The 14,202-nt window shown below is 44.1% G+C and overlaps 1 protein-coding gene across 5 annotated transcripts in view; it reads left to right on the top strand.

Moving 5' to 3' along the window:
• The window catches only part of ZNF410 (zinc finger protein 410), a 1,181,063-nt gene that overhangs the window by 1,059,042 nt on the left and 107,819 nt on the right, over positions 1 to 14,202 (top strand). For 3 of the 5 annotated variants that reach the window (XR_011283762.1, XM_069637659.1, XM_069637657.1), the window contains one exon: positions 9,162 to 9,278. The exons of the other annotated variants lie outside the window; for them this stretch is intronic. Coding sequence is in view for 2 of the 3 variants with exons in the window: in XM_069637659.1 (XP_069493760.1) it covers positions 9,162 to 9,278 (117 nt within the window). In the remaining variant the exon portion in view is untranslated. The remainder of the gene's footprint in view (positions 1 to 9,161; positions 9,279 to 14,202) is intronic. 5 annotated transcript variants of the gene reach the window in all.

Here is a 14,202-nt window from a genome sequence, read left to right as displayed (position 1 = left end):
CCTTCTCGGTCCAAACAAACTTGGATGTGAGTGTTTGAGTATAGCTCTTTGATGGCTTGGATAATGCTTTTATTGCATCCTCTTTCCATGAGTTTGTACCAGAGTGTTTCTCTATCTACTCCATAAAACGCATTCGCCATGTCAATGAAGGCAAGGTATATTTTTTGACCAGATCTAATTGCATCAATTTTTAGCAGATTCAGCATTAGTAAGTTTACGCCACAGCCTACACCTTTGATGAACCCAGACTGTCGGTCATAGTAAATCTCCTCATTTCGGATCCACGTTGTAAGTTGTGCCAATAGTTGTGTTGCAAACACTTTGCCCACTACATCTAAGAGGCCTATTGGACGATAATTAGCCGGGTCCGTGCGGGTTCCGTTCTTAAAGATGGGTACGATTATCCCAGATTTCCATGACACAGGGATCCGACCTTCTTTGATTATTGAGCAGAACAAAATGTTACAGAAGTCTACCCACTCGTCGATGTTCTCTTTTAAGTCGGCATTTGACAAACCATCCGGTCCGGCTGCGCGCGAAGCACTGCTTTTTTTGATAGTTGCACGAATGTCTTCTCGGTCTATTTCAATTTCCCAGGGTTCACTCCACTGAAAATTTATGGTACTCGAGATTTTTCCCTTTTTGAATAATTTTTCATATTGACTTGCCCACTCTTTTTCAGGTACCATACTTGATATTATTGCCCTTTCGGAATTAGATACTTCATTTATTATGGCCCAGAAACCTTTGGAGTTTCTTTGGTTTAGAGCCTTCAACATTAGTTCTGCATCTCGTTGTTCCATTGTCGCCCGATGCTGTTTGTACCAATTGATGTATTTATTCTTTGCCTTTTTAGCTTGACTGTTGTCCTTCATTGGTTTTACAGCACCAATTTTTCTTATGAGTTTCCTCAACTCTCTTTTTCTTCTCGCTACCTCAGGATCGTATTGGTGATTTTTGAACTCCAGTTTAGTCATATGGTTGACCTTTTGACTTTTATAAATCTCCAAGAACTGCTGGTATTCAATTAATTCAGACCAGCCCTGTTCCTGATAGTGTTTCAAAGTTTCTGTCACTGCCAGTATGTCGGCATTTCTCAGTCGCAATCTGTTCCGCCCTGGAACCAACGACACTCCTTGTCTCCATTGTTTCCTCTGAGCGGGTTTGTTCGTCTTCCATTCCATAACCACAATATTATGGTCACTTTTGTTTGACCTGTTCACCTCTAGGGAGAATATTTCTTGCACCAGGTTGGTGATTTTTGACCACCTCTTTCCCAGGTTGGTTTGGCTGGGATATTTCCTTGCGTTGTTCCATTCACGTTCCTGTATGACGTTTCTTTTAACCAGCATTCGCTGTTATATCTTTCTTTGGAATTTGCAGGGACTTTTTGTTGGTCAAGTTCTATTATTTTCATATTGAAGTCTCCACACACGATCAACCTAGCTTCAGGGTCATCAATTCTGATGTTGTTGGTTGCGTCGAGGAGATCATCTTCGAATTTTTGGTGTGTTTTCGGCGTTGTGTTCCAGTAGACATTTAGAAGGTGAATCCCCTGCACCTTCATCTCTGACTGGCTTGCTGGTTCTACACAAATTTTCTGCACGAAGGGTGAAATATTTAATGCTCATTTGACTCTCATACCGCATCTTCTTTTAATTAGTTAATTGGCCTGACATTGGACGTCCTTTAGTCATTCTAATGGCTGGATTTATTGCAACTTCAAAGCCCTCAACATAGGGTATATTCGCAAGCCACGTTTCTTGCAGGCATATCAAATCTGCATTTCCTATCATTTCCGGTGGAGCATTCAGAAGATGGGAAAAGCCTCTCGTATTCCAAGAGGCTATCACTAGCTTTGTCACTTTCTCCTGGCATTAACTCTTTGTTGCGCCATTTAAACTTTTTGCCAACCATGCCCATTTTGTTCCCTTGACATCCTGGATCTTCGGCTCCTCATTCATAGACTCAGCTGATTTATGGTCCTGCCGGTTTTTTATAGTTATTTTGATTTCACTCAGCCTTGTATCATTCAATGGGCAAGAAGAATCATCATCTCCAGCCCACGATTGTGTGTCATTTCTCTGCACCTTATCACTGACACCTGCTGTTGCAGGGCTATTCGCCAGACATCCATTTCTTTTTTCTATTGTCCCTTTTTTTTCCTTTAAAAAAAGGGACAATCAGCGCGTTAGCGCGTTATCCACCTCATAAATTTGGTAACCAGCTTCCCACAACTGCCTTTCGCACATCATGACCAATTCCACATCTTTTTTGTCCGTGATGTGTAACAGGACAAATTTCTGGATTGCGTCTGTTATAATTTCAACCCGATTGATATGTGCACTTTTTATACTTTTTAGAGCCGGGATTTTTTGAAATAGCTGTAATATGGTGTACCTATTAAGTGGAACATCATTTTTTCTGGCTTCGATCTTTTCCACCAGTATTCTGTAAGGTTGGAGTCTTACTGGAGTCTTAAGGGTAGAATTGGAGATGGGGTGCTGCTGCCGGTTGGATTTATTTGGCTTTTCGCTCTCCCCCACATCTAATTTAGTAGCAGCGCTCCGGACCACTTTCACTGGCTCTGCGTTTAGGTTGTGATTTTGTGGGGCGTCTACCGGGATCAACACCTCACTATTCACTTTCATCATGCTTATCACACGTTTCTCCTCGAGCGTATAGAAGACTTGGATTTCCTGAGGTTTTACGCTTTCTTTTTCTTTCGTCAGGTTTGTTTTCACTGGGGATAGAGGCCAAGATGCCACTCTTTTACCGCTGGGATGATCGTCTCGTGCTTTCTCATGTTCTTTTATTGGCACCAGTTAGGTCAGCAGGGATCTCTCCATGGCCACTTTCATCCACGCTTGTTTGATTTACCTCAGATATGATTTTGTTCTCTATGCCTTCGTCACCCGGTGAACTATAAGTTGACAGGTTCAGCAATTCCTCAGTATCGTCTTCTTCAACATCTATCAGTGGGGGAGCACTGTTGGGCTTTGGTTTATTGATTGGTCCTAGCTGGGCTTCTTTATTCTCAACTTGCGATTGTACAGTTTCATTTTCCCCATCTGGCACAGCGTCTTCGTTGTTATTTTTGTTTTTTGTTGTGATTTGTTCTGTATTGTTTACTGTAATATTCAGTGCTTTGATATTTCTAAAGAAATTATCTGAGCTCCTCTGCTTTTTGTTCTTTTGGGCTTGCAGAGGTTTCGGCTTTTTATTCCCATTGCTCTGCTTCTGATCTGTTTTCTGACCTTTCTTTGATTTTTCACCGCTCACTTGCGATTTCGGCTTTTCGAATATAACCTTCTTATTCTTGAGGGACCCTGAGGGACCCCCTGAGGGAGTTGGGGGTAGAGGAGCAAAGAGCTCGAGAGGGGAGGTATTTGCGCAGGGATAGCTGAAGATATTTTGGACCCAGGCCCCAGAAAGCCTTGTGGACAATGCAGAAGGTTTTGAATTTAATCCTTGCATCCACTGGGAGCCAATGGAGAGATTTCAGAGCTGGAGAGATACGATCTCAGGGCTTGAGGCCAAGGACAAGTCTTGCAGTCCTGTTCTGGATTAGTTGCAGAGGGCGGAGAGTAGAGGCAGGTAGATTTAGAAAGAGGCTGTTACAATAGTCCAAGCTAGAGAGAACCAGAGCTTGGGATACCATAAGCTTCTGGGGGAAGGAGAGGAAACGCAGAGTACCTCTGAGGAGGTGCAGTAGGAAATTGGACTTTTTAGAGACCTCAGAGATGTGGGCAGAGAAGGAAAGGGTGGAGTCAAAGATGACCCAGAGGTTCTTAGCCTCGCAGGTGGGCGTAGGAGGAGGGCCAAGGGAGGCCGGCCAGAGAGTGAGGGGAAAGGATGGTGAAGGTGTGCCGATGAGGAGGATCTCCGTCTTGCTGGCATTCAAAGATCATTGGCGGCACACCAATCTTGAATGGCAGTTAGGCAATCAGAGATGAGAGAGGGAGAGGAGCTGGCAGAGGGCAGCGTGCAAATGAGTTGAATGTCGTCAGCGTAGCACTAGAAGTTTGAGCAGGAAGTGGCAATGCAGTGGGCGAGAGTTGCCAGGTATTGGTTGAAAAGCCAGGGCGAAAGGTTAGACCCCTGGGGAAACACCACAGGTAGAGAGGAAGATAAATGAAAGGAACGACCCAAGTTGGACCTGGGACGGTCAATCTGAGAGGAAAGAGGTCAGCCAGGCCAGAGCCTGGTCAGTGATTCCCAGGTTTTCACGGAGACGGTTGCACAGGATGGTATGGTTGAACGTGTCGAAGAGTGATCGAGGAGGATGAGGACAGAGGGAATGTTAATGAACATCGCTCATGCTCTACTAGTATAGGTATATATGTATATGATGTACTCTACTATACTGTTCCGCACTGATGTTTGACTAGGTCTGGTCCATATTTTCTGCCACCATTACCTGTATATTCTCTGTTGGATATCCTCCAACTCCTTCCTTAAGTGTATATATCTATCTTGTATTATCAACTGTATTATTTGTATATATCTCATTTGTATTATCAACTGTTTGCCACTACAATGTTATTAAGATGTCTTGGAATGCCCCAGATACCCTAGGATGTGGTGCGCTCTATAAATCAATAAAACAGACAAACTACCAACTCTGTATATCATTTGACTATGCAGAGTCAACTCTTTCTTCTCATTGTTGATCAAACAGTTCAAGATGTCAAGTGTGTTACAGTACACAATATGAACACTATTTTTCCTTTTCTCTTTCTCTTTTTCGTTGTGCATTTTACAAACGCATTGTTATTTATTTGTATCATATTGGAATTGGTTTATCTGTTTATCTGTTATTGTGTTTTCAACACTTTTTTTAACTGAATTTGTATTGCCATTTGTTAAGGCACAAAACATATAAATCGCAATCAACAAACTTCATAAACTTTCCATTCTAACTTAACCACCCTCTCTCCACTCCCAAACTGAGGGATCCCATAGAAACTCAACACCCAAACAGCAATAATGCCAGACTCTACATTTTTACCCCTACCCCTGCTTCTCCATCCCTCCCCCCAACATAAATCAAGTTCCATCCCTGTAATTTGCCCATGCAACACATGCACACTTGATTCAATGTCTCAGGAGCCTTATCAATGTCTCAATTTTGTTCCGGTTCCCCAGTCTATCGTTCACCACTGCCGTTAGTTTATCCATCACCATCATGGTGTACACCTTTTGTTCCCAAGCCTCCTTCTACTGGAGTTTTTCCTCTTTCTACCCTTAAGCAATGGCCAGCCGTCCTGCTCTGATCATTGCTTCCCACATTCTGGGGAGCCTATGCTCATCCCTATATCTCGCTGGGACCCACAAAAGCATCTGTAGTGGGTCCAACCCTAACTGACCCCCATGATGACTTTCCTCCAATTTAGCACCTCATCCCAAAACACTCGTACCTTAGGGCATCGCCACCACATATGTGAGAGGGAACCCACTTGGCTGCATCCCCTTGGACAAAGGGGTGAGGGCCCCGGAAACATCCTAGATATCTTATGGGGATCTCTGTGCCAACCTATTAACATTTTGTAATTGTTTTATCGTGGAGGTGAACAGATTGCCATGAAAGGTGACTGTACGTTTTTGCCCATTCCTCTTCTGAAATATCCTCTCCCACCTGGGCCACCCAGTACCTCTGAAACGTTTGTCTCCCCGCCAAGGATGCTATGTTCACAGCCCTATATAATTATTATAAAATGCCCTTTCTTCTGTTCATGTGTAAAATCAGCTCCTTGTGAAAACTGCTCCTTGTCTCTTGCCCCCCCCCCTTCTTTCCCTTTTTCCTCCCCCCCCATCCTGTTGTAGTTGTTACTGTTATTATTTCTTTTGCTTTTATTAATGAAGAGAATGCAAGATTAGCTTAGACTAAAGCACGCAAAGTAATGTTCTCCTATCTATACGTTCTAACAAGCCGACATGCATGTAATGATCTTAACCTCAGCATGACTTGTTACGTTGAAAATAATAAAAATAACTTTGGAAAAAAAAAAATGGGCGATGAGTCTAGAACGTTTTAAAAGCTAGTAAACTCCCTTACCAACGATCCACCTCACTTCGGGTCTGACAGTATACCTTTGACCCAAACGTACTCGAAAACTGAGATCGAAACCTCCCCCAACTCCTCCCTAATTGTCCCCAGGTCTAGGAAAGACCCCTCCCTGAACAGCTGACCCACCCTCTCAAGGCCTACGTCAGACCATCTCGGTGGAAATCTCAATCCCTCAGATGCCAGATTGAATGGGGGGAGCCATGATGATAACATTCAGTTAATCCCAAGACCGGCCAGAGAACTGCCAGTGTGGGGTGGTGCCCAGGTTTCTCTGGTATGGACTTGAGCCGGGGCCAAAGATAGTCCCTCACCTTAAGATGGTGAGCCGCCAAATCCTCCAGATAATTCCAGTAGGTCCTTGTATCATCTATCATATGCTCAAGCATTACTCGCAATTGGGCAGCTTTATAATACAACTGGATATCGGGGAAAACCAAACCCTCCTCTGTCTCTCGAAAGGGTAAGCATTGCCATCTTCACCCATGGTATTTTATTCTAACAGGCGGATAGGTCTTGATAAATTGTTATTTTAGCGTAGCCATATTCAATCATTCCCGCTTTCCTTGCCCTATCCAATATTGTCATCTTTTCCGATAAGTAGTGGAACCTTACTTGTATTGTCCTCGGCCCTCTGGCACCCCCTCCTGCCCGGTGTGCCAGATCAGTTGTGGGTTCTTCAATTACATCCGAGCCAAGCAGTACCTCCAATATCGATCTTTTGATGTCTGTCTGGGATTCCCCCTCCTTTTTGGGAAATCCGAAGAAGCAGAGATTATTTCTTCTTTCTCTGTTCTCGAAATCGTCCATTTTTAACTTAACCTCCGACTCCCTTCTTTTCAATTATGACAATCGCATATCCATTCGCGTCTCTAATGTATCCAGTGAGGATTGATGGCTCTCTAAGCTCTGGACCCTTTCATCTATCTGGTCCATCCCCATATCCATTTTATGCAGTCACTGGCCTAGCACATTGCTCATGCCCCTTATTTCCTCCATAAGCGCAGCTATGTCCCTCTTAGTGGAAACGGTGTTGTCCGCCATCGTGCTTATTCGGGTGGGGTCTGTCAAGGCAAGACCCACAGCAGGGGGCTGGAATTGGCATTTCTGTAAAGCCATTCTCCAGGTTATATATATCCGGCTGTCAACTGATCACCACGTGCCATACTGCCGACACCAGGACTCCCTCCCCCAGGTTCGTCATCCTGGGGCACAATGAGCTAGGGTCTCTCTTCTGGCTTCAGAATTGGAAAGAAGGGAGCCGGAGGTTAAACCAGAAGAGAACCCTAGCTCAGTGTGGAGGGACATAGCTGCGCTTTTGGAGGAAATGAGGGGCATGAGCAATGTTCTAGGCCAGAGAATGGATAAAATGGATCAGAGGATGGACCCGATAGATGAAAGGGTCCAGAGCTTAGAGAGCAATCAATCCTCGCTGCCCCTGATCACTCGCAAGGTGCAGACCCAAGGACCAACACAGCTCACCCCACTGGAGTCCAACCCAGCTCGCTCGGGGCAGTCTGTACCTCAAGTCGCCATCTTGAGTGCTTTCAGGGCCACTGCGCAATGTTCCTGCAGAGGTAGGACAGCTGTCGGCATGCAGTGCTTCTTGGTTCTTTTCCGCTTGTCAACGCTGTTGCACTCTGTTTTTGCAAAACTCTGATCTCAATGTACAATGTCTCCTGAGTCTTTTGAACTTGTCAGTGCCAATGCCATGTGCTCTTGGAACTACAACATGCAATACTTCTTTGTTCAATTTTGTCTTGATATGCCTCCATACATTTGCCACAGTGTATCAAATCCGACCAGGGTGGGAACCCTCTGCCGCCGCTGGAAACCAGAGCATGCCACTTGTCCCTCGCCTCTCTAGACCCTGTTCATTTCACCACTCCACTGACAGGGCAGCGGGACACCGAGGGAGTCCGCTTGCCAGTGCACAATTTGGGGCAGGACGGGGGGGAGGGGAGCTCAGACCTCCACTCTGTCCGTTGCGGTGCAGATCACCCCGCACCAGAGCGCCCCCCGATGGCACTCACGCACCCACGTTGTGGCTCTCTCATTTGCACGTCGGCACCCGGCGGCCCTCGCCAGTGTGGTCACACAGTTTATGGGTCTCCTCCTCTGGGACGCCTATTTAGCAGCATCTCGGCAGCCTCTGGGGAGGCAAACTTCGTTATCATGGATGGGGAGATTAAGGGGGGGGGGGGGGCTAGGCACCCTTTTACGTCCTCCGATCCGGGAACCTGTGGATTAGGCAGCCATCCACTGTGCGCCCCCTGGTGGCCTGCGTTTTTAACACTTTTGATTCTTGCTGTGTGTCGGCAATGATTCTCAGTGTTCGGAATGTTGTACGGGTAGATTGAACCCTGATGAAGGACTGTTACGGTCCGAAATGCATTGGCCCTAGTCATCTGTCCACATCAATACATTAAATTGATCACTTTCTTAATTTAAAGATCTATGAGTACAATGTGCCTAACTCTTTGCTCCGCTACAAGCTACCATTTGGAGAATCTGGTATTTCCTTTCGGGTGCCACACTGCACCCCCTATTAGGTTTAAATGATTAACCAGCTCTCACCAGAAGGTTGTGCAAAAATCCCCCTCACACTCAAGAATGTGAGGCATGCTTACAAGGTCAAACATACAGAACAATAAAACTGATATGGTGAAGGGAGAAGGTGTAAATGGGATTTCCTAAAGCAGGTGCTTGGTCTAACAAATGAGGTAGACGCAAGTCCTATCCAGCTACAGGCTGACATGAGAAGCACAATCTTCTCATATTCCTGAAAAATGAAATATTCTATGGCTGAGGAAGAGATGAAGGAATGTAACTTTCGGAAGTAATTAACATGTGATTCCATTGGGAAGCATTACCATACATAATAAAGTATTGTTCAGGCTCTGTGATGAAAACTTTGGAATCAGATTGGGCAATTTGTTTGGGGAGATTAACATACTTTGTGGTGGCTAAATCTTACTCTTGGCGAAAACCAGTTGTTGATGAGTTGTCATCCATGGATGAAAGATCTACATTTACCCATTTGACATCTCAATCCCTTATTTAATGATACATTATTTCTGTTTTTCCTTGTTAGGGGTGAAATCCCACCAGTGTCATATGTGTGGACAAAAGTTTTCTCAAAGTGGAAGCAGAAATGCACACATCAGAAAATATCACACACGCATTGGAGCTGTGGGCAGTGGAGAGTCAGGTGAGCACACCCATGCTAAATAGACATGTGAGGTAGACTTTATAAAGAGACATGACGGGCACATAACTGGCAAGTCAGGTGGGTGAGACAGACTATACAGACACAGGTGGTCAGTCAGAGTGTCCAACAAAGTTAAGGTATGTGAGGCAGACGGTGCACAAGGAGTTGTAGGTGAATCAGCTACTCTACAATGTTATCACCTTTTTTGGGGTGGAAGGAATGCTCATCAGTTATGCCAATGTCTCCCTTGTGTGGAAGTAAATCAGAGTTAAACACCAGCATAAGTACTTTGTTTCTATGTGGGATGTAGGAATGTTTAGTTTTTTAATTCCGCTACTGTCAGATTTATTCACAATAGTCTCACATAAAAGAATTTGAGGATGATACAATTTTGGATAATGTCCAATGGATGAAAATACTGTGCACACACTTATATGTTGGGGGTTGATATGTTGGGATGTTACAGAAAAGCATGTAACAGAACCTATCACTGCATGTTGCAAAATATAGCTCAATGTTCTATTCTCTTGTAAACTGTTATGTTTATTCTCTAAAGTAGCCATATTGTTTAGGAACGAAACCTCATAATTCACTTCCTAGCAGTAAGAGAGCCTCTTTCAATTGGCTCTTGGTGTTTCCAAAATCCCTGCTGTCATGTTTAGAAGCCACAATCTCCTTCTGGAGATCTTGGAGCATTCACCTTAGGGCGGCCAAAGTCATACCCTCTGTTTCCATGACCTCTCAGGCAGAATTAGTTTGTGGGCGTTAAAATCTGTCAAGGCCTCGATTTGTTTTTGATTGGGGGTGTTTAAAGTGTTTTCGCTAAAGCAATGTACAGTGATTAAAATAATACTGTACACAATCAATGAGTGTAAAAGAGATAATTGAAAGCGATGGGGTACTTAAGCGTTGGTGGGAGACAAGAAAGGATGAGATTTAAGATGAGTCCGAAAGGTATGATAGGACAGCAAGGAGTGGACAGGCAAAGGAAGGGTGTTCCTGCGTTTTGGAGCAGGAAGAGAGAAGTAGCGAAACTGGGAGGGAGTACAGGGGGCACAGAAAACAGAGGAAAGAGAAACTGGGAACAGAGATTGTGCGAAGCACAGTAAAATGAGAGTGGTGATGAGAGATAGAGGGGGGTGAGGCCTTGGAGACATTTATAAACACTACAGAGAAAGTGGAAGGAGAGACGCAAGTCAAAGGGAAGATGTAAAATGGAAAGAAGGCCAGGTGTAATTGTGGAGCGGGGTGCTAGTTGGAAAAGAAGATGGATAGCTGAGTTGTAGATGGAGCATAGTGGGGCAAGGTGGAGGACGGGAGACCGACAAGAAGTGAAGAACAGTAGTCCCATGGAAGGAGTGGAATTGGCAAGCACAGCAAAGGTTATAAAGATAGAAATTACAGGTGTTAGAAATAAAGAGAAAGGGTAAAAGGTGATGCCGAAATTTCAAACAGACAATGAGAAGGAAAGGAAGGAGGGGGAAATGGGCCAGTTGGAGGAGACTGGAGAGGAGGAAGGAAAGAAGAGGATCTCGGTTTTAGAAGGGTTTAGGTGGCGAAAGTGAGAGTTCATCTACAATTGTATAAAAAAATAATACAAAATTAAAATAATACAGCTGCAAGACAGGAGGAAACAGTAGAATGGAGGGAATCTGAGAAAGAAGAAAAAGAGAATACAATGTGTAAATTGTCCGCGTACAAATGCCAAGAGAGGTTACAGGAATCAATTCAGGAAGAGAGAGGGAGAGAGAAAAGTAGGGGCCTGAGAACAAGACCTTCTGTGGGATGCCGAAGAGTAACGGATGGGACAGGGAAAAGTAGCCAGCCCAAGAAACACAGTAGGAGCGGTCAGAGTAATAGGAGCGAAACCATTGGAGCACAGTTCCTGAGTGGCCAAGAGAGGCTAAAGAAGATAGGAGAGTAGGGTGGTCCACTGTGTCAAATGCAACTGAAGGATTAAGAAGTATACAAATAGAAGACTTTTCATTGTGACGACCAGTCAGTAAGTAGAGAATTCTAGACATGTAAAAAGGCTGTTTGGAATGGATTGTGTTCTCCCACGTATTCCTCATCTTATGCTATCTTTGTTTCCAGTTTCAGCTGCTTCGGGAAAATGTTTTGTCTCGACAGAGGGTGCTGTGCATTGAGACGGCCAACCCGATGTCCCTCGAAGGTCACCATCTTGGTTGACGTCATCGTTGAGTAGATATACCACACGCAGCACCCATTGGCTTCAGTTCCATTTTTCCGTGATTGCTTCGAGAATTACGGCACGCTTCAGTTTTCCACTAAAACATTTCGAGATGGCCTCGTCTTCGACTCACTACTACTCCATAGACCGGCTTTAAAAAGTGCCTAAAATGCGGCGCCAAAATGTCCATCACGGACCCGCATAAAATATGCATCTGGTGCCTGGGTGTCGGCCACAAAACCGCTGACTGTCAATCCTGTCAGTCGATGACGTGAAGGGGCCCCTGAGGGACCCTTGTTTGTGGAAACAAGGCACAATCACCACACACGAACTGATACGCCAGACACGAGGTTGTATTTAGCGTTTATTGCAAAACAAATAGTCTCAGTTGGCCAACTGGTCCCACGCCCCGCGACGTGTGTCGATCAGACCTCCGGGGACGCAAGAGAGCGAAATTCATACAACCATTATATATATACAAAACAAGTATCTAGTAATCAGTAGTGTCACAACTTATACCGCCCCTATTGCATTTCCTTTGAACTAGGCATGATGATTGACAATGGTGACGAGTTTGACACCTTCAAACATTCATTGTGTAACAGTTTGCAATATTGTAAGCCCACAGACATTAAGTCTGTGTTTTAAAGAACACAATGCTTCTGTTTTCTGCAAGCAAGCTGTGCGTAGGGAGAGACACATTCCAGGCCTTGCTATCTCCTAGTTTCTATTCATGTGCCGGGGGGGGTCAACTTGCTCTCAAGGGCTGTACCAGGCTCAGGGAAGAGGGGGCCACAAAGAAGAGCATAATTCAAGTCATTTAATGTTCGCTCTAGCGTTTCTACTGTGCTTACCGAGACTAGCTGGCCTCTGCTATACTGATTAGAATGCCTTGCTGCTCACTTTCCAAGGATATGTGAGGGAGGGGACCGGACATTTCTGTCTGAGTTACTGCGTTATGTTTCAACATGCCACTCGCTGCCTTGCATTGCGCACCAGTGAAGCAGAATAACATTTCAGCAAAGCAGTTTTAAATGAGTCAAAAAGCAAATGTTAAAAAAAACAAAATGGCGATTTCAGTCACTTCAAAATGGCCGCACCTTAGTCAAGCTTATGGCTATATATTTCTAATACTAGATGCATGAGGCGGTTGGTCTTCGGCCAACATAATACATAGCCTTATGATCGAGGGGTGTCTATTTTTCTAGATCGACAAACCCTCCTTTTGGCCGTATGCCAAACGTCTCATCCGTACATTGCGTCCTCTTCTGACCAAGTATCTGATTCAGATTCTGATTCTGAATCTTGTGCATTTTTAAGTTTCCTCCTTATTGTCATCTACGTTGATGAACATGAATTCTTTGACTGTCTTTGTTTCCTCATTACCATGGGTACTCGATTTAATAGTGCTCTTTTTTTCTATCATCTGCACACACCCTTCACTAATTTCGGTGCATATTACAGGTAAGCAGTGTATGCAGCAACAACATGTCATAAATATTCCTAGTACTGCTACTAGGATCGCAAATAGTTTCCATCCCCATGAATACAATAACTCCCAGAACCAGGAGCCTATATCCCAACCTCCTTCTTGGGTATGGAGTTCAGAGCTTAAGACATGTAGCTTTCTTATTGCTTCAAAAATCGTAGGAGAGGAGTTGTTTATAAATACACAGCACGCTGATCCCACAATTTTGCAAACACCGCCACGATCAACCAGGACTACTTCAAGAGCCATTCTGTTCTGAAGTATCATTAATCTAATTCCTTTCTCTTCTAATGTCGTGTTGTATAATATATCTGTTGTTCCATTTATTGTTTTTTCTAAGATTCTGGATAGTTGTCGTATATTATAGTAGTTTATTGCTTGGGCCAAAAATGGTACAAATGATTTTGCTACGTCTTCTACTATTAATCCATCCTCATTACTCCTTCGTGGCCTGGATCTAGATAGTTTGGCTATATCCGTTGTTTTGAAAAGAAACACTCCTGGGAACAAAAGTCCCAAATAACAAGCACCTCCCCAGTTTCTAGGCATTCAGGGATGCGCTTTTTCTCCACATATAAAATACAAAGGGTCACCTACATATACTTGTTCTACTTCCCTAGTAAGAATCGCTGTATTCATACATCTAATGAATGTCCCTACTGAATAAGAACCCTTCTTCTTTAAGCAAAAAGGAACAGAACGTGGGCTATAGTTTACTGTATAGGAGGGAGGCACTGCATCTTTATTTCCCTCTGATCTCATACGAAATATGATTACTGATGGTTTTTCCGGCACAAACAATCTATCTTGTGGCATTGGCTTGGGCGTAGCTTTTGACATTATCATTCGTGCTCCATAAAATATGGAGCAACCTATAGGTCTCATGATTATCTCCTCAAATTAATTCATGTTTGTGCTATCTAATTGACCCGTTTCACTTTTATTCCATTTTCCATAATATAATGTGCTCAGAGATGCACTGCATGCGGAACTTAATGTTAGTGGCTGCACATACCAACCTATTCCTTTGCCACCATGCTGTGGCAAATGAGCACACACCCAACAGTTATTCTTTTTCAAAATTGAATGTGTCATGTTCATTATTTGCAGTAATGTGTTATTCCCATAACCTTCTCTGTCTTTCTTCCATTGGGGACAGAGTGTAAGTAACTACATGAACAGGGCTTTCAGTGGTGGAGTTGTTTCTTATGGGCAATAGAATTTCTAAGGGGTGCATTTCTTCC

This window comes from Ambystoma mexicanum, chromosome 14 (assembly GCF_040938575.1).
Source record: "Ambystoma mexicanum isolate Mex_15411 chromosome 14, UKY_AmexF1_1, whole genome shotgun sequence".
In the NCBI taxonomy this organism is placed as follows: Eukaryota; Metazoa; Chordata; class Amphibia; order Caudata; family Ambystomatidae; genus Ambystoma; species Ambystoma mexicanum.
Note: the sequence above shows the minus strand (reverse complement) of the source record. Positions and strands in the feature narration are given on the sequence as shown.